The following is a 21,295-nucleotide window of genomic DNA, read 5'->3' as shown; positions in this document are numbered from 1 at the left end:
CAGTCCTTCTGCCCAATTTTTAACCCAATGTGGCCCACAAATCAAAAAGCTTGACCCTCTTGGTGTAAAGTCAATATTTTTGTTCAGTCTTTATTCCTTTTTGATTCCAATAAAGGGCCATCTGGGGTCTTGTGTTTACATGAGCTAATCAACTACTGGGATTTCCTTCTCCATCCCAGTTGTTGATCTGTCATTGAGCCAAAACCAAGAATACACGTGCCGTCCCAAGGCATAAACAAAGCTAGGTCTGTTCCGATGTCCATTAATGGTGTTTTGCGGCGAGAGTACACGGCTGAAGGACAAAGTAGTTAATAACATTAGCAGCAGCCTGCAGAGCACAACTGTATTTGTCAGATGGGGCAGAGAACCAAACCTGCACCAGGTCTCACAGATGGCCTGACAGTTGAGTGTTAACCTAATGAGGCACATTATACTCAGCCAACGGATTAATTCACATGACATTTGCCATGACTTTGCATTCGGCCTTAATTAACAAATTCATTCCATTTGCCGTTTTTCTTGTGTAGGAGTTACTGACCTTTGTGTGGTATTCCGTGCGTGTTCCCAGTACAAGCAAGTGGAGCAGTACATGTCTTTCCACAAGCTCCCTGCCGACATGCGCCAGAGGATCCACGATTACTACGAGCATCGCTACCAGGGCAAGATGTTTGACGAGGAGAATATTTTGGAGGAGCTGAATGAACCGTTGCGAGAGGTCAGAAGTAATCTGCTTTGCGGATTTTTACTTCCTGTATTGCTGCCACCGGGTCATAAATATGTTGATTGCATTGGAAATGCAATCAAATCAAATGTAAAGCCGAAGCTTTACATTTGACATTCATTTTATGTCGCTACGGGGAATGTGATGAATATTTTTCCTGTTTCAATAGTTAAAGTCATCTTTGTTATTTATGTAAAAACGTAAAGGGACACTGTAATATTTGACCATTCTATATCGCTGTATTGTGTTACAGAGCATCAGGACGAATACAGTTTTAACTTTTAAGTACATTTCATTTGTCGTACCTATTAAGTTTTATTCAGTGGGGGTAGGGGGACATACCTTGTATGAAGTGGCTCTGAAGCAGCATGCATCTCTTTAGCACCCCCTAGTGGCTCATTGACATGCCCCTTGCCAACTGCCCGAAAATAGCTGGGATGGGCTCCAGCACCCCCTGTGAAGAAAATGGTTGGATGGATATGGTTTCTGTGAGTGGACATACACAATCATTCTTTACGTTCATCATCCATCCATCCATTATCTGCACCGCTTATCCTCAGTAGGGTCGCGGGGGTGCTGGAGCCCATCCAGCTATCTTCGGGCAATGCGCAGGGGACACCCTAAACTGGTTGCCAGCCAGTCGCAGGACACATAGAGACAGACAACTCACTCACTCATTCACACCTAGGGACAATTTGAACCGGCCAAGTAACCAAACATGCATGTTTTTGGAATGTGGGAGGAAACCGGAGTGGCCAGAGGAAACCCATGCAAGCACGGGGAGAACAAGCAAAATCAGCACAGGAGATTCGATCTCATGACCTCATAACTGTGCCGAATACACGCTAACCACAGCGCCGCCGTGCTGCCCCTTTACGTCTATCAATGAATTTTAATATACGGTGTATATATATACAGTATACAAAATGTGTTGCTTTCCTTTTTTGCGGCTCCAAACATATATTTTATGGGTCCAATATGGCTCTTTCAACATTTTGGCTTGCAGAGATATTTTCCTATTTGACCATTAAGTGTCACCGTATTGTTTAATGCAACCAAAAACAAGTACTAAAAGCACAAGGATGAATTCAAACTACTAAAACTCAAAGCGACTATTCTTCTTCTCCTTTTTTGACGAACCTTTCAAAAGGTTTTCATTTTTTCAGAGTGCCCGCAGCAGCAAGATAGTGGACAATCATGTAGGCTCTCTCTAAGTGAGCTTAATATTACTTAAAATAAATTTGAATTTCTTGACTGACGAGCATTTAAAAAAATGCATGTTTATATGATCCTTCATGTATTTTTCTTATTATTTATTATTATTTTAATGACTGAAGTATTTCCTACCATTAGGAGGCGCTAAATAATGATAAATAATTATAATAATAATAATATTAATAATAAAAAATGTTCTTTCTAGTTTTGCATAGGATGCAACAGATATAGAAATAAACGACAATTAAATATCAACTCACCCTTATTAAAAATGGAAAGTGAGATTTTCATAATGAATTTCAGCATTTCGAAAAGATGCACGTTTATATGATAGTTCATGTATTTTTGCTTGTTAATCAATATTGTTTTTATTTTTTAAAGAAAGACTGGGTTGTTTTACCACTAGTAGACGCTAAAAATGCACGCCTTATCTTTAAGTATAATTTGTCACATTTTTAGATATTTTATCTCGTTTTTAATGGTAAGATTATAACATGTATACATAGAATGATCAAACATGTCTTATTCAGCATTGGCTATATCATTTTTCTCATTAAAGTCGAACATATATCTTAAAACTGTCCCTTTAAGAAAGAAATGTGATTAAATTATTTCACTCAGCACATCTGAAATGTACAGAAACAGTGATTATAATTGATCCAAATGGCCTAGCATAATCTAGCCCTATCACCGTAATGTTAGTCATATAATCGGATTAGTAAATGATGACAAGTGTATTATGGCCTCATTAATCGAGTTCTGATAAACGTGCTGCTTTCATAATGATTGAAAATGTATCAACTACATCACATGCAAAGGTTAATTGTAGTAGTGACAGCTACTATAACAACAACAACAAAATCCCAAGTCTTGTTTTACTTGTTTTTGTGATGTGGCTCAAGTGACCCCCCCCCCTTTTTTTTTTTTGCTATCAAAGGTTTCTTTAACTTTGCTAAGTATTTAAAATACATGGCACCTATGTCTCAGGTGTCGAATTTGAGACGGGTGACCCAAGCTAAGTGGCCCCTGGTTAACATAATGTGCAAATATTTGGGTTTTCAACACGAAAATACATGTCAGGATGTACGTTTGAGTTGTAATATCACTAGTTACCAATAGGAGGCAGACATGTCTTAATGTAGATGGCCCTACTCTGCATCCGTATATTCTAAAAATTTTGAATTGGATGCATTTTTTAATCAAAAACTCTAGTAAATAGCGGTAAATGAGTGTTGGGTGTGGTTTATTGTTTAAACTAAATTGACTGATGAAATCGAGATTTAATTTTTCATCCATATTACCCATCCCTAAGATAAACCCGGGTTCATATGGGTGCTTAAAATCTTTGAAAATGATTAAATTTTAATGTTGTTTTTAATTTTTTAAAGTGAGTTCTAGGTGAAGTGCTTGCAAATGCTTAAAATGGTTGCCATATTTCTCAAGTCTGCTTAAACACTACTCTCTGGTGGCTTTGCTTTGCCATTGCATTTCTTCTTCCGCATGATTAACGGAAGCTGACATTACTTTGTAGGGCATTGTCCTACCAAGCTTCATCACCCCCTTCATTGCGTCCAAGAGGACAGGTGCATACTACACCTAAACAGGGCACTACGAAATGTGTATTAGTGCAAGGATTCTGTATCCATAGTGGACATTTGTCTTGGGACATGTAGAAAATTAAAGTAGCATTTCCCACTAGTAAATTGTGGTGGAAAGAACTTCCAGCAATGTAAAATTTCAGATACATAGTCCTGTCATTTTTACCCTACACCTGTATGTCATGAACCAGAACAGGATCAGGACCCAAACGCGTGACTTTACTCACACAAGCCTTTTATTTTACGGGAAATGGGGAGTCATGCATGTTAGGCAGCAGTCTGGCGTGAAATGATAGGAAGCCAGAGGCTGACGAGATCGATTCCAATTGCCCGAGTTGATATCAGACAGATGGGGTCGATACCAGACAGGACGGGATAGACAGGATAGATAATGAAACAGGATATCGAAAATAAACAGGACAAACTAGACGGGAACGAAAACTGAAGAACATAATAAACAGAACAAAAATAGACGGAAACAAAACCTGAAACCGAAATTGAACAGGACAAAATAAACAGGAACAATAACGGACAGGAAGTACCAACAGGAACAGGATTGAGTCGAAACCCACGTCTTGCGGGGCAGAAGTTCGTTGACGGACTGACATAAGGAAAAATTAGAGCACTGAGCTTAAATAGACAGAAAGCCAATCTGTCCATGAGCCGCAGCTGGCGCCACACGGGCGGAGCCAATTGGGCGCCATGGCAACGTTGACACTGTATGGTTAGAGATTTCTCTCAAAAATATTTACACATATAATCATTCAGATCCACAAATGTATTTGTGATTTATTCAAGATCTAAAAATCATATATCTTGACAAATGCGCATGCAAGTTTAAAAATTGCATATGTTCTGGAAAAATGAGGATAAAATGGCAGATCTCCAAAATACATGATTCACACCTTTTTTCTTATTCCAATTGTACTGGAGAAATTGGGATATTGGCTTTCAAATTCTTTATCAAGTGCTCGAATTTGGCTATGGAAAAAGATGTACGAACCCTGATGTACACTGCAGGATTCAATGTTGAATAAATAAGTCCAGTTTGGACTCTCCTAATATTATCATGTAAAACAGGGTAAAAAAATGAAGTATTTGCAATGACATACAGGAAAACCATGGTACACCAATAATATTACACTTCTAGATTAGTTAATTTTTGTCCAGTTTTTAGACAATGTTGTTTATGACAAACTCTTTTTTTCGTTGCAAAGCCTTTTTAGGGTTTCCAGCTAGGGTTTCCAACTAGTGTTTCAGCTTCAAATTATGGTTTTAAAGCCATATTGGGGTTTTTGTCATGGGTTACAAATTAAGGTGGATTCAAATTAGGGTTTTAAAAGCTTTTAAGGTTTTCTAACTAGGTAATTGGCTTGAAATTCTGGGTGCACACCTGTATGTCATGATGTTTGTTTGATACATTTTCAAACAAGTGTTTGGGGTTCAAAATATGATCTAAAGCATTTTTAGGGTTTCCATCTAGGGTTTTAAACTAAGGGGTGGCTTAGGATTTTAAAGTCTTTTTAGAGTTTCCAGCTAGTGTTTCCTACTAGGTTCGCAGCTTGATATTGGGGTTTTAAAGCCGTTTTAAGCATTCAATCTCGGGTTTTAAACTTGAGGTTTATCTTCAAATTAGGGTTTTAAAGCTTTTTTAGGTTAAAATAAATAAATTATCTTTAAATTTAAATAAAACCAAAGTCATATTCTTTGGTAATCGCAAGGCAAATCAAGATTTAGACGTAAAAATGGGTGGTGCTGCAATAGACGCTGTTTTTAGGGGTCATAATAGACAATAAATTAAGCTGCAAAACACACATCAGACACATACAAACTAAAATATCCAAAAGCATTTCAATCATTAATAAAGCCAAATTCATTTTAAACTATAATGCATTGTATTTATTATATTGTTCTCTCGTTCTGCCATATTTAACATATTGTGCAGAAGTCTGGGGCAATAATTACAAAAGTTCACTACAGCCCCTTTTTATCCTCCAAAAACGTGCAATTAGAACCATACACAGGGTAGGAAATCGAGATCATACTAATATTTTATTCCTGCAGTCCAAAATTAAATTAAAATTTGATGATTTAATAATATTTTTCACTTCACAACTGTTATTTAAGGTCATCAAAAACATGGTGCCAGAAAAAAATCCAAAAATTATTCATTCGGAAAGAGGGAAATTCCAACTTAAGGCGCTGAATTGAATTCATATTCCCAAAGGTGAGAACCACCAGGAAAAGTATGTGTGTGTCTGTGTGTGGAGTCAAGCTTTGGAACGCATTGCAAGACGAGATCAAACGGTGTCCAACTATTCAGTTGTTCAGGTTTAGATACAAAGGAACATTCCTGGCGGAATACAGAGATGAGGAGGGTGGGGTATGAGTGGTGCGGGAGATTGAAAATAGTGCGTCGAGTTAACTTTGTGTTATTGTTGCTATTCTTATATCATTAATATCATGTTATTATTAATATAATTACAATTGGTGTGATATCATTGGTATATTTGTTGGAGAAGATGAAGGGGCAGGTAATATAAGCATTTTGCTTCTTACTACCCCTTTTTTATATATTATGTAACGTTATTTTGTTGTTAAATTATTATTTTTGTTCTGTTTTTATTTTGATGTTCGAATAAAGTTTTCATTCATTCAAAAATTGAGTTTCAAACGAAGGTTCTGACTTCAAACCCATTTTGGGGTTTTCCATGTAGGGTTTCAAACAAGAGCTTCAAATTTGTGTTTTTCATCCGAATGCTTTTTCGCCATACGTCTGTTTTTATAGAGGCATGTTGCAATAGCAATTTCACCCCCCTTCAGCATTTCTGTAGCTTCATCCGTGCTGACACTTATGTACTAAAAAAAACAGACTCTCCCTCGAGAACTTGGCCTTCATACTGTTTTTCCCTGCAGGAGATCATCAACTTCAACTGCCGTAAACTGGTGGCCTCCATGCCGTTGTTCGCCAACGCCGACCCCAACTTCGTTACTTCTATGCTGACCAAATTATGCTTCGAGGTCTTCCAGCCGGCCGACTACATCATCCGAGAGGGAACCATCGGCAAAAAAATGTACTTCATCCAGCACGGCGTTGTCAGCGTCCTGACCAAAAACAGCCAAGACACCAAGCTGTCAGATGGCTCTTATTTCGGAGGTATTGTACCCCCACACATGCTACACGGGCTGTTTAATGCATACTAATATTTCCCTTGGCTGGTAGCGGTTCACTGATGTGAAGAAGTGGTAATAGTCTGCCTTGTTTTGATTTATTTTGCTCAGGCACTCAGCAGATTAACTTCCCGCACTATTGCGGCTGGGAAAAATTGTCCACATCATCTCCTTAAAAGGGGCTCGGCACTAAAAGCGGCCGTAGAGATTGTTTGATTTTTTTTAATTTATTTTTTTTCGCTTCCATCTGCGGGGTTTCCCGCTTCCTAACACAACGTTCGTTGTTTGATTTGTTTCGTGTTTTTTGCTATTTTATCAGTCAGGTTCAATTTATTGTTTGACGACACACCGGTAGCTTTAGATGTGGTTGGATTGCAAGCAAAGGGAAAACGTGTTAGGACAAACACATGGACGATAAATTTGTCAGCGGTCCAATGTGCACGTGACTCAAATAGATTAAATTAATAAATAAGGACAGCAAAGTGCGAGCGTGAGAGACCTTGTGTGGTTGTCTCTATATCCTCAATATGTCTGCCTTCAAAAATATGTCTTTTTTTTTTAATGGCGCTTTATTTAATTTTTCTGATCTGGCACGACAGATTAGGTCAGGACAAACTGTAAGCTGCAGAAATTGCATTAAGTGCTCCATCTGTGGAGTTCAGAGGCAGCACTTTTCACGTTTTATCAGCTACTAAAATAGGTTTTGCCAATTTTTTTTTTAATTTTAGGGATGAGCAAAAACATATTTAAGGCAGGGTTTGTACTGGTGCTTGAAATCCTTGAAAAAGCTTCAGTTTTAATGTTGTGTTTTCAAGGTTTATACCCAACTATTGTAAGACTTATTTGAATTACTTATTGACAATATCTCATCTCATCAGCTGCACCGCTTATCCTCAGTAGGGACGCGGGGGTGCTGGAGCCCATTCCGGCAATCATCGTGGGCAGGGGACACCCTGAACTGGCCAATCGCAGGGCACACAGGGACAGACAACTCGCTCGCTCATTCACACCTAGGGACAATTTGGACCGGCCAATCCACCTGAAATGCATGTCTTTGGAATGTGGGAGGAAACCGGAGTGCCCGGAGGAAACCCACGCAAGCACGGGGAGAACATACAAACTCCGCACAGTAAGTCCGGTAGCTGGATTTGAACCCACACAGGAGGTTCCCAAGACCTTAGAACTGTACCGCACACGCGCTAACCACTGCCCCACCGTGCTGCCCTATTGACAATATATTTAAAAATAATATTGAATTTGCAAACGTTAGTGGATTATTGGTTTGTGATATTTCTGACCACCTGCCAGTCTTTGTAGTGTATGAAGATAAGGTTAATAGTCAAAAATCAACGATAAAATATATTTATAAACAAATAAGAAACGAAGAGACAATTAAATCACGCTATGAGGACTTAATTAAACAAAACTGGAATACTCTTTATGGTATAGATGGTATGGGTAGTGCCTTTGATATATTTTTGGAAATATTCAGTACAGATTATAATAAGGAATGTATCAGATCCCGAACAGGGGGAGGACCCAGACGCGTAACGTTTTCACACAAGCTTTAGTTTACAGAAATGGGGAAGTCATGCGCGTGAACACAAACGCCAGTGATTTGGCGATCGCTGGGCGGAATGAGTGAGACAGAGAAGTCAGGCGCGGGAAAACAGGAAGCCAGAGGCAGGCGTGATCGAAACCAGACAGGACAGACGGGATCAATAACAGATACATGAGCAGATACCGGACAGGACGGAACAGACGGGATCGATACCTGATACTGAATACTGGAGCAAGATACCGGATAGGACGGGATCGATAAAATATACTGGAGCAAGATACCGGACAGGATGGGACAGAAGGGATCGATAACGGATACTGGTTACACAAGCAAGATACCGGACAGGACGGGACGGACGGGATCGATACCGCATACTGGAGCAAGATATCGGACAGGTGGGGAAAGACGGGATCGATACCCGATACTGGATACAACAGCAAGATACCGGACAGGACGGGACAGACGGGATTGATACCGTATACTGGAGCAAGATACCGGACAGGATGGGACAAACGGGAACGATACCGGATACTGGAGCAAGATACCAGACAGGACGGGACAGACGGGATCAATACCGTATACTTGATACAGGAGCAAGATACCGGACAGGACGGGACAATGGGATCGATACCGGATACTGGATACACAAGCAGGATACTGGGCAGAGTCAAAATACACATCTTGTAAGTGCAGAGGTTCGTTGACGGACTGACAAGGAGTGAATGAGGGCACTAAGTTTAAATAGGAGGGGAGCCAATCAGGCAACGAGCAACAGCTGGCGTCAAACGAGCAGGCCCAAGTGAGGGCTATGGGCAACTGTGACAAATTGTCCAATAAGCCAAATTAATATTTGCAATAAATCAATAAAGCATCTGTAGATGACTATGGGTTTATACAACTCTTCCAAGAAAAAAAATACACCTTTGTAGAAAATTCATTAAACTAAGAACTGAGGAAGCCGAATCCCAATATAAAACGTCTAAAAACTAATAGATGGTCATATTAAGAGCTAGTAGGAAATTATATTATACTAATTTATTACATCAGAACAAAAACGATATCAAAGATATTTGGGGGATATAAAAAACCATAATAATAGTAGTAATGAAGTAAGTAATGCATATCTAAACTATGGTATTGACAATGACAGAGACAATTATAACTTAAATCAATCGTGGAGAATTTTAATAGTTTTTTTCTAAATGTTGGAACTAGTTGCAAATGTTCCTGAGTGCCGTAAGCAAACAATTATATTTGTGTGTGACGTAATGGAATTAGAGATAATAGACGTGGTAAACAACTTTAGAAACATAACATCTACTGATTGTTTTGACATAGAGATGTTTTAGCTAAGCAAGTATTCATTAACCTACATACTGTATGTAATTTATTATTTCTAAATTCATTTGTAATATCCAAATAAATTCAAAATAACAAAGGTTATACCTGTATACAAAAATGGAAACAAACACATTATCACAAACTACACACTGGTATATCTGCTTCCTCATTTCTCTAAAATATCAGAGACACTTTATTTTAACGGAGTAGACACATTTGAAAATATGCATACATTTATTAACAAAACTCAATACGGTTTTAGGGGCAAGCCGATCAACAACAATGGCCCTTATTGACGCGGTAGAAGAAATTACCAATTGCATAGAAAAGAAAACACACACAGCAGGGATATCCATTGACTTGAAAAAAATTGATACCATTAAGTACTAGGATCATTATTATTCCTGTTTTTTGTGAACGACCTACCTGAGGTCATTCAAAGTAGTGAAATCTCAATTTTTGCCGATGATGCTAAACTGTCGGCTTTCTTACCAAAAACCCAGGTTGCAGGAACAATTGATTCTCTTCAAAATGACATTAAATCGGTTTTTCTTTAGGCCGAACAGTGGCAACTGCAACTGTCATCTCATAAGTGCTTAGCACAGTCGTTTTTTCATGGTTCTGTTTCGCTGTATAACATTAATGATCATGATTTGCATGTTGTTACTGAACATAAGGATCTGGGTGTCACTATTACTTCAAACCTAAAGTTTATCACGCATATCGACAAAAATTACCAACAAAACCAATAACGTAGCATCAAATATTTACAGAAATTTTTACAAGAAGAACCCAGCATTCTCAGTTCGAATGTTTTGCGTGTATGTTAGACCTGGGTTAAAATATAATAGCGTTGTGTGGAACCCTTACTTACTCAAAGACATCAACCTACTGGAAGAAGTTCAACGTCGGTATACGAAGCGGATACCTGGGATGCACAATTTGTCATATCCGGAAAGACTACAAAGACTGAACTTGGACTTTTTGGAGCTCCGCAGAATTCGATTTGATTTAATTTTTGTGTTCAAAGTTCTTCATGGAATGATCAATGTGCCCTTTGATCAATTTTTTGAGTTCTGTCCTGTTGATGGTTTCTGTGGCCACAGATATAAGTTACATGTGCATAGACCTACCAGCAACTTGCATGGAAACTTTATTTCTTTCAGGATACCAAAAATTTGGATTTTTTTCCCGACCGGGTTGTTAGTGCAAATTCGGTGCAAACTTTTAAGCAAAGGTTGGCAGAGATAGATTTTTCAAATTTTCTCAGGGGAGGGGGCGTAAGGTGACCAGATTTGGCCATGCTCACTCTCAGCATTAGTTTGTGTCATGTTTTGATTAATGTATCTAACAATACTTTCAATAAACATTACATTGCATTAATCATAATATACTATTCAAAAAACTAGAACGACATGGCATCAGGGGAGTAGCTTTGAGATGGATTCAAAGCTATATGACTATGAGGCAACAATATATAAAAATGGGAGCGTTGACATCTGGATAATTGGACGTCTGTTGTGAGTACCACAGGGTTCGGTCTTGGGTCCAGAGCTATTTGATTTATACATCAACGATGTATTTAATGTTTCCAAACGATTAAAATTAGTCTTATTCGCAGCTGACAGTAACATTTTTCTATTCCAATGATAATTATATTGATCTAGTAACAAATCTAGACCTGACGGTGAAAATGGATGGTCTCCAAAGTGGTGCCCGGGGGAACCAGGGTGGCCCAAAGGACAGCTGAAGTGCCTGCGGACCTGTTCTGAAAATTTCTCACCAGTGGGCATAGCGATATGCTTGTAAAATTATTTCTAAAATTATTTAGTCTACTCAACCCTACTTCCAATATTAACTATGACATAGTTACTGCATAGTAATAACATGATAAGTTGTTATTTTATAAACTCATATCAATCTGAGTGCCCTTTGCGCTACTTAGTGACAACCAATAGCTCTGAGCTTCGAGAAAGTTGAGGACCTCTGCATAAGAGTATACATAGTAGAAGTAAGATCGGGCCTAAAAAAAAGCCAGCCCGAACCGTCCTGAGCCCGAAATATTAACTTGACTTGATGGACCGAGCCCAAAGTAAACACGAATTTAATGTAGAACTCCCAGGAAGCCGTGCAGTCAGCTGCTCAAGAATTTTTACACTTTGTCAACAGAGGCGTCTCTCCATATCGTGGTATTGATGAACTGTCTCAATTTTTGGAAGTTCAATTAATTAGCTAATGTCAACAAAATATTTTTGTGCAAGCCTAGCAAGTATGTCAATGTATGCATTTCTTTCTCTTTTCTTCCCTCTTTTTTTGTCTCTCTTTTTCTTCCTTTTCTCTCCCCTTTCACACCCTTTCTTGATTTTTTTTCTTTCCATCCTTCCTTTTTCATTCTGTCCTTTCTTGTCCTTTCTTGCTTTCTTTTACAGTCTATTGGTTTATCTCGTTTATTCTTTCTTGAGCGTTTTTTTATTGTTTGGTGATGCTCTTGCTACATCCATTATAGCCTGGTTTTCCTGGAAGGGGGACTACCTCTTGTGCGGTCCCTTCTCAAGGTTTATTTGTTTCCTCATGCTGAGGTTTTTGAGTTTTTCCTTTCCCTAATATAGGTTTTAGATCATGGGATGGTGTGATAACAGTTTCTAGTCTGTACAGCCCTTTGAGACTCCTTGTGATTAAGGGCTATACAAATAAACATGACTTGACTTGACTTGGCTTGATAGTGTTGCCATAGACACTGTATCAGAAATTAATTTTTGACGAATTTCAATAGAAAGTAAATTGAATTGGAAAATACACATACAAACTAAAGTATCTAAAACTTTTCAATTATTAATAAAGCCAATTTATTTTTAATGTATAATGCAATGTATTTTTTGTATTGTTCTCTAGTTTTGCCATATTTAACACACTGTGCAGAAGTTTGGGGCAAAAATTAAAAAAGTTCATTTCATCCCTTTTTTATACTCCAAAAGCAATCCGATTGAAACACAAGGCAGGATACTGTGAACACACCAATATTTTATTTCTGCAGTCCAAATTATAAAAATCGTTTGATCTAGTGGAGTTTTCCACTTTACACCCACTAATCAAAGTGAACAAAGATGTAATGCCGGAGAACATCCCAAAATTATTCACACAAAAAGAAGGAAGCTATAAGTTGAGGGGATGTAGTAACTTCAAAACCCAACTGGTGAGAACCACCAGGAAAAGTATATGTGTGTCTGTATGTGGAGTGAAACTTTGGAACAATTAACAGGATGAGCTCAAACAATGTCCTAATATTCACCTGTTTGAATCCAGATGCAAAAAAACAATATTGTCAAAGTACAGAGAGGAAAAAAAGCAAATAGATGGTTTAAGCAAATAATTAATATTTTATTATTATTACTGTTATTATGATTATTTTTCTCATCACTGTTATTATTACTATTGTTATTGTTGCCATTATTGGTGTCTGTGTGATATTTAGTGACTAGTAGCATTATAGATGAGAGTTTATAGATGGGTAAAACTAAACTCATCTGGTATTATTATAATTATTATTATGATGATTATTATTATAACTTTTTGTGACAATTATTTTATTATTAGAAAGCGTGGAAGTAGTATTACTTGTATCCAAATAATGTAAGTGAGTAGAAGCCATACACAGTCAATAGATGGGTAAAGATGAAAATTACGCTTGTTATTATTATTAAAACGATTATCATGACTATTATTTTTGTGGTCATTATTATCATTATCAACGATATGTCTATTCCTATTGTTATTGTTGAAGGTTGTTATCATATTGCTGTGACCATCATATCATGCAAATTCATGACAATATGGATCTATCTTTATAAACGCAAGAATGAGGTGAAAACCAAACAAACTAAATAGGGATGCAATCACATAGAGATACATTTTAAGAAGAACACAAAACAGACAGATCCTGCAAATCTCATAGTTACTTAGGTTCGGATTTTATTGTTTGCTGTTTGCCAACCCCCAAAACAAGGCCAGCCGGATATTTGTCTTTGGTATTTTGATATACAAACGCTGCCCTACTTAGGACCATTCGAGTTACGAAAAACGTAGATACGAACATTTTTTCAGGTTGGGGAAAAATATCCGGACATTGCTGTAAGTTCCATTTTGTGTTGTGTGCACCTTTTTTCAAGACAGAACATTACTGTAGTGCTTCTTTCTGCCGCTACCGGCATGTGGCGCTGTGAGAGACCACCCAGCATCCACCCTGAAGAAGAAATCCGCTTCCTCTTCCTAGTTTGTGTGTAAACATTCTATACTGTATCTCCAGTGCGCTAAGAACTTTCACATTATTATGGTTTAATATCTTGTGGATTCATTCGATATGGTTGGTATAATGTGTAAAGAAGAGGCGAGCCGTTTCCTTTGAAATGAAAGTGGAATAAGGAAGCTTGATGCGGTTGAGCAAATGGTTGGCTCGCTTTTTTTTGGCCACTTTCTACCACGGAGAAGGAAGTAGTCTAACTCTTTAAGCCCATCTTCTAAAAGTAAGTTCAACTCAAATTTATCTACATAGAGCATATTATTTTATAAAATGTTTATTTTTCAGTACAAAACAATACAGGCTACTTATACAAACCTTAAATATACTTATATAACCCTTAAACATGCATTCCATACAAAAAATAGCACTGAAGCAACTTACGAACAAATTCAACTTATGAACAATTGTCATTGGTAAGTAGGGCAGGGTGTGTTTTCAAGTCGTTTGATTCAGGTTATAAATCATGCAACGAGCATTTAATGTATTTTCCCTTAAACATTGTACAGTACTTTTCTTTTAAAATGCTCACATGCGATTAAATAGGGTGAAAAAAATAATCCTCCCCGCTCTCTCCTTGCAGAAATTTGCCTCTTGACCCGAGGCAGAAGGACCGCTAGTGTGCGCGCGGAGAATTACTGCCGCCTCTACTCTCTCTCGGTGGACAATTTCAACCAAGTACTGGAGGAGTATCCGATGATGAGGAGAGCCTTTGAGACGGTAGCCCTCGACCGGCTCGACCGCATCGGTGAGAGCTAGGATGGAAAAATTGCACTTCATTGATGACTGTGACCTTTATTCTCATTTGGCATGCTACCACACAGTTTTAAATGATTACTTTGTGATCAGGAGAAGCTTGTGTTTATCCCATGTTTGTTTTTTAGCCATCTATCAGCTATTACTCCACTGGCAGAAAATGTTGATTATTTTAAGTGTTTTTCTCTGGTTTGGAGACATTTGTTTTCAAATGAATGGGGAAAGATCATACTTCTAATAAGCTAAACTGTCTATAACGGTGGATGGCAGATGGTTTTGTTCATTTTTATTTCATTATTGTTATTCTTCTAATATTGGTAGGAAATATTTTGAGTATGAGAAAAGGGTATGTTCTATCTGCTATATCAGCTCATTTGGCTAATCTTAAAGACGAATGCTCATATTTATGAACAAGAAGTTATTTTCTTTGGGAAAAAATATAAAATAAGCAAAATATTTTGCCATTGCTGTCAGGACCAAAACGGAAACAGGACCCAATTGCGTTACGTTTCTCACAATTTTATTGAAAGGAGGAAGGGCTGCGCCCACGATCCGGTGTTCGCCGAACGCGGGAAGCGAGTAGCTCTCGTACTCGGCTTGTGATCCGAACACGGAAGTGGATCTTCTGTAGCGAGCGATGGCGGTGTCAGGGACGGAAAAACTGGTCGGTAGCCAGGACTGGAGAGCAAAAACGTGGTCGGGGTCAGAAACGGGTCGTAAGCCGGAACGGGAGAGCAGACGTGGTCGGGATCAAAAACGGGTCGTAGCCGGAGACAAACGGGAGCAAAAATGGGACAGGCGGGAGTCAGGGTTGAAAAAAAGGCTTGCCTTGTAAAAACAGAGGTTTGCAGACGGGCTGACAACAGGGGACTGACAGGACTGGGTTCAAATGGTGACAGGGAGCCAATCAGAACTTGTTGGTGCCAAATGAGCGGGCACAGGTGATTCACATCGGTAATCATGACAATTACGATGAGAAATTATATCTTTTGATAGGTGCGGTAGGCAAATACACGTTTCCAAAACACAACAATATAATAGAATTTATAATCATTGAAACATGTCAAATATACAATGAAGTCAAAAAGTACCATCCTGATGGTGCAGTATCATTTACAATAAGATAAAATATAACAGTGCTCAAGTGCTAAAGACAGCCCAACAGCAGTTATTGTGTGTATTGGTGCTTCAAATATAGATAAAAATACATTGCACTGAAAAACATAAACCACGTTTAAGCATACATAACAAATCAACAATTAATTACAAACGAATGCTTTCTCCTAGTAATGTGGGGGAATTGTGTCAAAATTAGTCACACGTTTGTTTTATTTCAACTTATTGATTTAATATTGGCATAGCGGCTGTGTGGTTAGCCCGCAAACCCAAAGTGCGGAAGCCCAGGGTTCAAGTCCAGCTACTGCTGCCTCCCTGTGCGGGGTTTGCATGTTCTCCCCTGCAAGGGTTTCTTCCGGGCAGTGCGGTTTCCTCCCAAATTCCAAAAACATGCGTTTTAGGTTAATTGGCCAGTTCAAATTGTTCCAAGGTGTGACTGAGCGTGTGAGTTGAGTGTTGGGGTCTCTGTGACTGCCTCGCAACTAGTTCAGGGCGTCCCCTGCCCACTGCTCATAGATGGCTGGGATGGGCTCCAGCACCTGCCGCGACCCTAGTGAGGATAAGTGGGGAAGAAAATGGATGGGCGGACTTATTTGGTCCCCTTAGGGAAATTCATTTTCACCAACTATACCTGAGTGGTTCAGTCAGTGCTGTCGCAGCAGTGCGTGCGCCAAATGACCAACTTACAGCACCTGGTATTCTCAGGCAGTCTCCCATCCAAGGACTAACATGGCCCGACCCTGCCTGGCTTCCCGAGATCGGGCGTTGCTTTTAGTGTGTTTTTTGGGGGGATGCAAGATTGCATGAATATTATTAATATATCTTCTTCTTTTGTTGGTCCTTCTTCTTTGACCAGCAGTGTAAAACACAGCAGCATAGGAAGAATGGCTTTAAGTTAAATGGAACATGATCACAAGGAAATTGGGGTCATATTTTGTCCTGCTTTAGGAAAATTAATGGGAGAATGTTGCTGTAAATTTGACTTAAATGTATTTACGATAGGGAGAATATCTCCACGAGGAGAAATTTAGCGCACTCTGTGCTTTGTATAAATAAAAATAAGGCAACCCTTGAATGAAAGCTGCTGGCAGATCAAGGGTATGTGATAACAGAAGGGATGCAGAGTGCTTTTTCAACAATCACGAGACACTAATTCTTATTAATTCTGCATTTAGTAATTAGCATAATAACGCAGTAACATGTCGTAATGACTGAAGTTCTAACCTTTTGTTAACGCTTTGCAGTACTCATTACAGAGAAAAGTAATTGCATTCCAGTGTTAGTTCCAACATTGGTAGTGGATCACAGAATAAGAGAGCACTTATTACAGATTGTCCCCAGCATTGCATTTCTAGTTCTGTCTCTTTTTATCAACAGGAAAGAGGAACTCTGTTCTTCAACATAAGGTCCAACACCACCAAAGTTCCGGCACATTAAACCTCCAAGAGAACGAGATCATCCAAAGGATCGTGCAGCATGACCGTGACATGGCCCAATGCACGCGACTAATCCAGACCAGCAGCACCCAAATCTTGAACATCCCCCCTGCTCCATCGTCACCCACCCCGGTTATTTGGGCCCCTCTAGTTCAGGCACCTCTCCAGGCTGCTGCCGCTACCACGCCGTTGGCACTGGCTTTGGCTCATCACTCGCAGCTGCCCTCCATTCTTTTTCACCATCCTCTCATCCCTACCACCCTGAAAGACCCCATAAGCCAGTCAAAAAGAACTGGGCCACTTGTAGCTGGTGTCTCTGGGTCAGTTCCCAGTTCTCCCAGAGTGTCCACAATATTCCACTCAGGAGTTGAAAGTCCCGTTTTGACATCCATCAGAGCACCGCATCACTCTACGGGGCCTTCGGCCCAGCCCGTCTTTACCAGCAGTATGCAGCCACTTGCCCCTTCCATTCAGCCGGCCCACCCTTTTCCCCACTTTAGCTTGCCCTCCATCTTCCCGGACAGCCACGCTGCTGTCTCTTCCTCTTACACCGGGCTACTCCACCAGCAACCCTTGACCAATCCGCCTCATCCGTTCACTTTGTTCCAGCAGGGGGAGACGGCGAGACTTGTGGGGAGATTTCCGGCCCCCTCCTCTTGCGCCATAAGTCCGCTGATCTCCAGCTCTGTTAGTCCTCTTCTAAGCCAGCTGCAGCATAGCTCACACGCCATCACACAGCAGATGGGGTCATGTCATGACAACACAGGCAGAAAAAACAGCAGTCTGAACTTGCCACATTTTCCAATCATGGCCAGCACACAGTCCTCCGCAAGGACGTCTGCAAGCAGGGACGGGGTTGCATCGTCTCTGGCGCAGCATAGTCTGGTGGGCCTCCGTTCCGTTTTCCTCCCACAAGTTTTTCCCGAGCAGTCCGCCCTCGCTTCTCTGACTCAGTATGGCTCCGCAGAAGCTTCGCCTTGCTACACACCTCCTCTCCACAGTCCCAGCTCACAGAGCCCTGCAAGGGATAGGACACTTTACCAAAGCAAGCTCCCCGGACCTACAGACTCTTACGACCCCCTTACGGTTCAGACCCCATGCCCGGTCAAGGTGGCGAGCACCATCAGGGAGAGCATTGATTTACCAGATGAGCTCTTGAAAATAAAGACTATATCAGGCTCTCATGGTTCTTTGCACCACACACCAGAAAGACTAATGACTATGACCTCAGAGGGAGCAAGAAACCCTTTTCCATCCCCACTTGCTGCAAGTAAATCCCAGGTCACAATCCCAGGCCAGGCCACTGCTGTCACCTGGACATATTCAGGATTTGAACCTCAGAACCCATTTCTAGCTACAACATTAGAAAGCCAACACAACCAGTCAAAACTTCCTTCAAGTTTGTGAGGCTCAGACACAGCCTCCTTTAATAAACACAAACTGAATCATCCTTTTTAGCCCCTCTTTGCCCCTTTAAACGTTGGAGAGTGTGGGATGTTATCTTACTGGATTTCTAACAAAGTATATATGGATTTCTGGTCAAACTGTTTTTTTAATATAGCCTCTTTCATGTTTAAATAGAGTAATAATTGCCCAATTGGTGGGTGCATAGGACCTCGAAAAAAATAGCAATCTGTTGAGTTGTTTCTACTGTATACAAAAGATGTGATTATTTCCACTGTTTTACCATATTTTCCTTGCTGCCGTTCGTCCCCAATTGCTGCTTTGTCAAGTTTGATGAAACCAAAAATTGTACCTCCTTTCCTCCGAGTTTGGAATGCAGAAATTACACAAAGAAAAACTTGAGGGACTTGTGAAATGTATCCATTTACCCTAGGATTTATCAAGTATACAAATGGAAGTTGGTGATACATAAAAAAGGGTAGAAAGTTCTTGGCTGGGTGGCTGGTTGATCTTCGAAAAAACTGATTTATTATGGAAATTTACACCCAGAATGAGGTGACATAGAAGTTGTGATTTTTAGTCTTTGGGTTGTAATGGAAAATCATAGGGTTTTGAAATGATATAAGGCTTTTTAATTTAGCTTTCGTTCTGCATGTTGGCATCATGACTGGTAACACGCTCTAAATAGAGATTGAAAGGATAAAAGTGCGGATATGACTGGCAAAACTGGGTTTTCTTTTAGGCATATTCGGGAATCAGCTTATTTTTTGTCTTGCCAGTGGGACGGTAAACCAAGACTCAACCAGTAGTATTGGTTTTGGGGTTTGTTGAACTAAGTACTTAAAAGACAATCAACTATTGTATTTGGGGAATCCAGTTCAGGATTCTACTGAGTATGTAGAGCTGACTCTTGATTCCAGAAGTTCTGTCTCTTTACACCGTGCACCAAAAATGTGTGTTTTCAGTTGAATCTTGGATTATAACAAGGCTACCATTTGTCACAGATCTTTCTGAGAACAGTTGTGGAAAATAGTCTCTCGGGGTTTGGTTTGGTAGCCTTAGTTGATTCAGGCAATTTATGTGGTTCCATCTAGTAGCAATCTTTCTAACTGCACATTTTCTCTGCCAAAAAAGATGGGGATAGACCTTTCAAAGTTCTTGTCAGGGTTCATTTGTGAGAGAAGAATGGTGTTCAAGTTGAAATGGTGCAGGGATAGAATTGGAAGTTGAAGATAAAACAAAACCCCAAAAGTTTTAATCTATGGGTTGTGACATGAAAGAGCAAGATAAGTTACCTCTTGCAGGGGTTTTGTGCTCTCTTCTGAAAAGCTTGGTCCTTCTGAGTTCAGACTGGTGGCTTCAGCATCTGTGCTCCTAACTTTATTTTGATAATGTGTTCTGGATACACTTCAACGTTGTCCTGACGTTCACGCTAGAAAGATAAACCCAGAGGATCTGGATGAAGTGACTCTGAGAGCGGAATGTCCGATCCCTGCTTAGGTGTTTTTCGTGGCAACCTGACCCTAGATAAATTGGAGGAAATGAGTTGTGTTTGGGCTCAACATTTTTGACAGAACTCAGTCATCCGTGTAAATGTTTTATCAGAGGTTGCGCTGGTTGAGTGCCATGTCCAATGAGGAGACGACCCGAGGCGAAACTTTGGACACGCTGAAGGGGTTTTGTGTCTACCTGGTAATACGATTGGAGTGAGAAACTGGATAACCGAATGTTGTCTTGAAGTCTTTGTTTTCCAAGCCATTTCAGCAATATTGCACAACCGAACCAGGCACACAAATCCCTAATTGTAAAAATAGCGAATGTTTGTTTAGCCGCATGGACTATCTCAGTCATTAGGATATTTTACCATTTCAGAGGACAGTTGGGACTCCGAAGCCATGGTTTTTGTATATTTGCTTATGTGTGGGAAATGTTAATCAAAGCACTTACGTCTGACTGTGAAGAAGCAAACTAAGCCAAGAATCAATTACAGTATTGTGCAAAGCGGCAAATGTGAATGTTTCTTGCACCAATCAAAGGGCTAAACGCAAACACTTGGACACGGACTAAACAATGAAGCCTGATATGCCACTTTGCTGTACTTTTTTCTCTTTTTCGTTGGATTTCTTTTGAATTGCCGTTGAGTTTAAGACGACATGTTGCTCTGTCGTACCTTTGTACCAATCATTTACACTCAGTCGTGTCTCAGCTTCCTCGCAGGCGTTTAAACGTCCGGCTTTTGGATGCGTGGCTTTGTTCTGCTGTGACCAAATGACGCTTTAGGCCACCAAGCAGCTTCCGCCGATAGGCTCGATCAATCCCTCATTGCTATTCTCCTCTAAGCCCACAACACCGGACGTATGAGTGCAGCCCGGCTAGAAGGTTACGGCGGGTGCAAGGTGTGCATTTTTGTATGAAGGACAGTCATCTCTTTATATTCTTTGTTCTTTTGAGATGCCTTTGAAATCATGACGACTCTGTCTCCTATGTAAAGTATGGTAGATTTATTTTATTATTTTAGATATGGAAATTTAAAGCAATAAATGATGACCTGCTCAATGATGCTTGTCCTTACTTTTGCGTCTTTTACAAAAGAATTTGATTCATAATGGGATTTTAACACACTTACAAGAGTTGTCCTCGCAATTATATTTCATCCGAGCAAAATAGAGTTGCATAAGGCCC

At 39.8% G+C, this 21,295-nt stretch overlaps 1 protein-coding gene across 1 annotated transcript in view; it reads left to right on the top strand.

Annotated features, from left to right (window-relative positions):
- LOC148362549 (potassium/sodium hyperpolarization-activated cyclic nucleotide-gated channel 3-like) overlaps positions 1-21,169 on the top strand; it is a 45,213-nt gene extending 24,044 nt beyond the window's left edge. The window contains exons 5-8 of the mRNA XM_088339973.1: positions 569-715; positions 6,451-6,691; positions 14,485-14,649; positions 17,151-21,169. Of these exons, the coding sequence (XP_088196099.1) occupies positions 569-715; positions 6,451-6,691; positions 14,485-14,649; positions 17,151-18,616 (2,019 nt within the window). The 3' untranslated portion in view covers positions 18,617-21,169. The remainder of the gene's footprint in view (positions 1-568; positions 716-6,450; positions 6,692-14,484; positions 14,650-17,150) is intronic.
- Positions 21,170-21,295: the final 126 nt, after the last annotated feature.

The sequence above is a fragment of the Urocampus carinirostris genome, chromosome 7 (assembly GCF_059441175.1).
Source record: "Urocampus carinirostris isolate Australia breed hairy pipefish chromosome 7, RoL_Ucar_1.0, whole genome shotgun sequence".
Lineage (NCBI taxonomy): Eukaryota > Metazoa > Chordata > Actinopteri > Syngnathiformes > Syngnathidae > Urocampus > Urocampus carinirostris.
The sequence above is the reverse complement of the archived record's forward strand: the minus strand, read 5'-3'. Positions and strand labels throughout refer to the sequence as shown.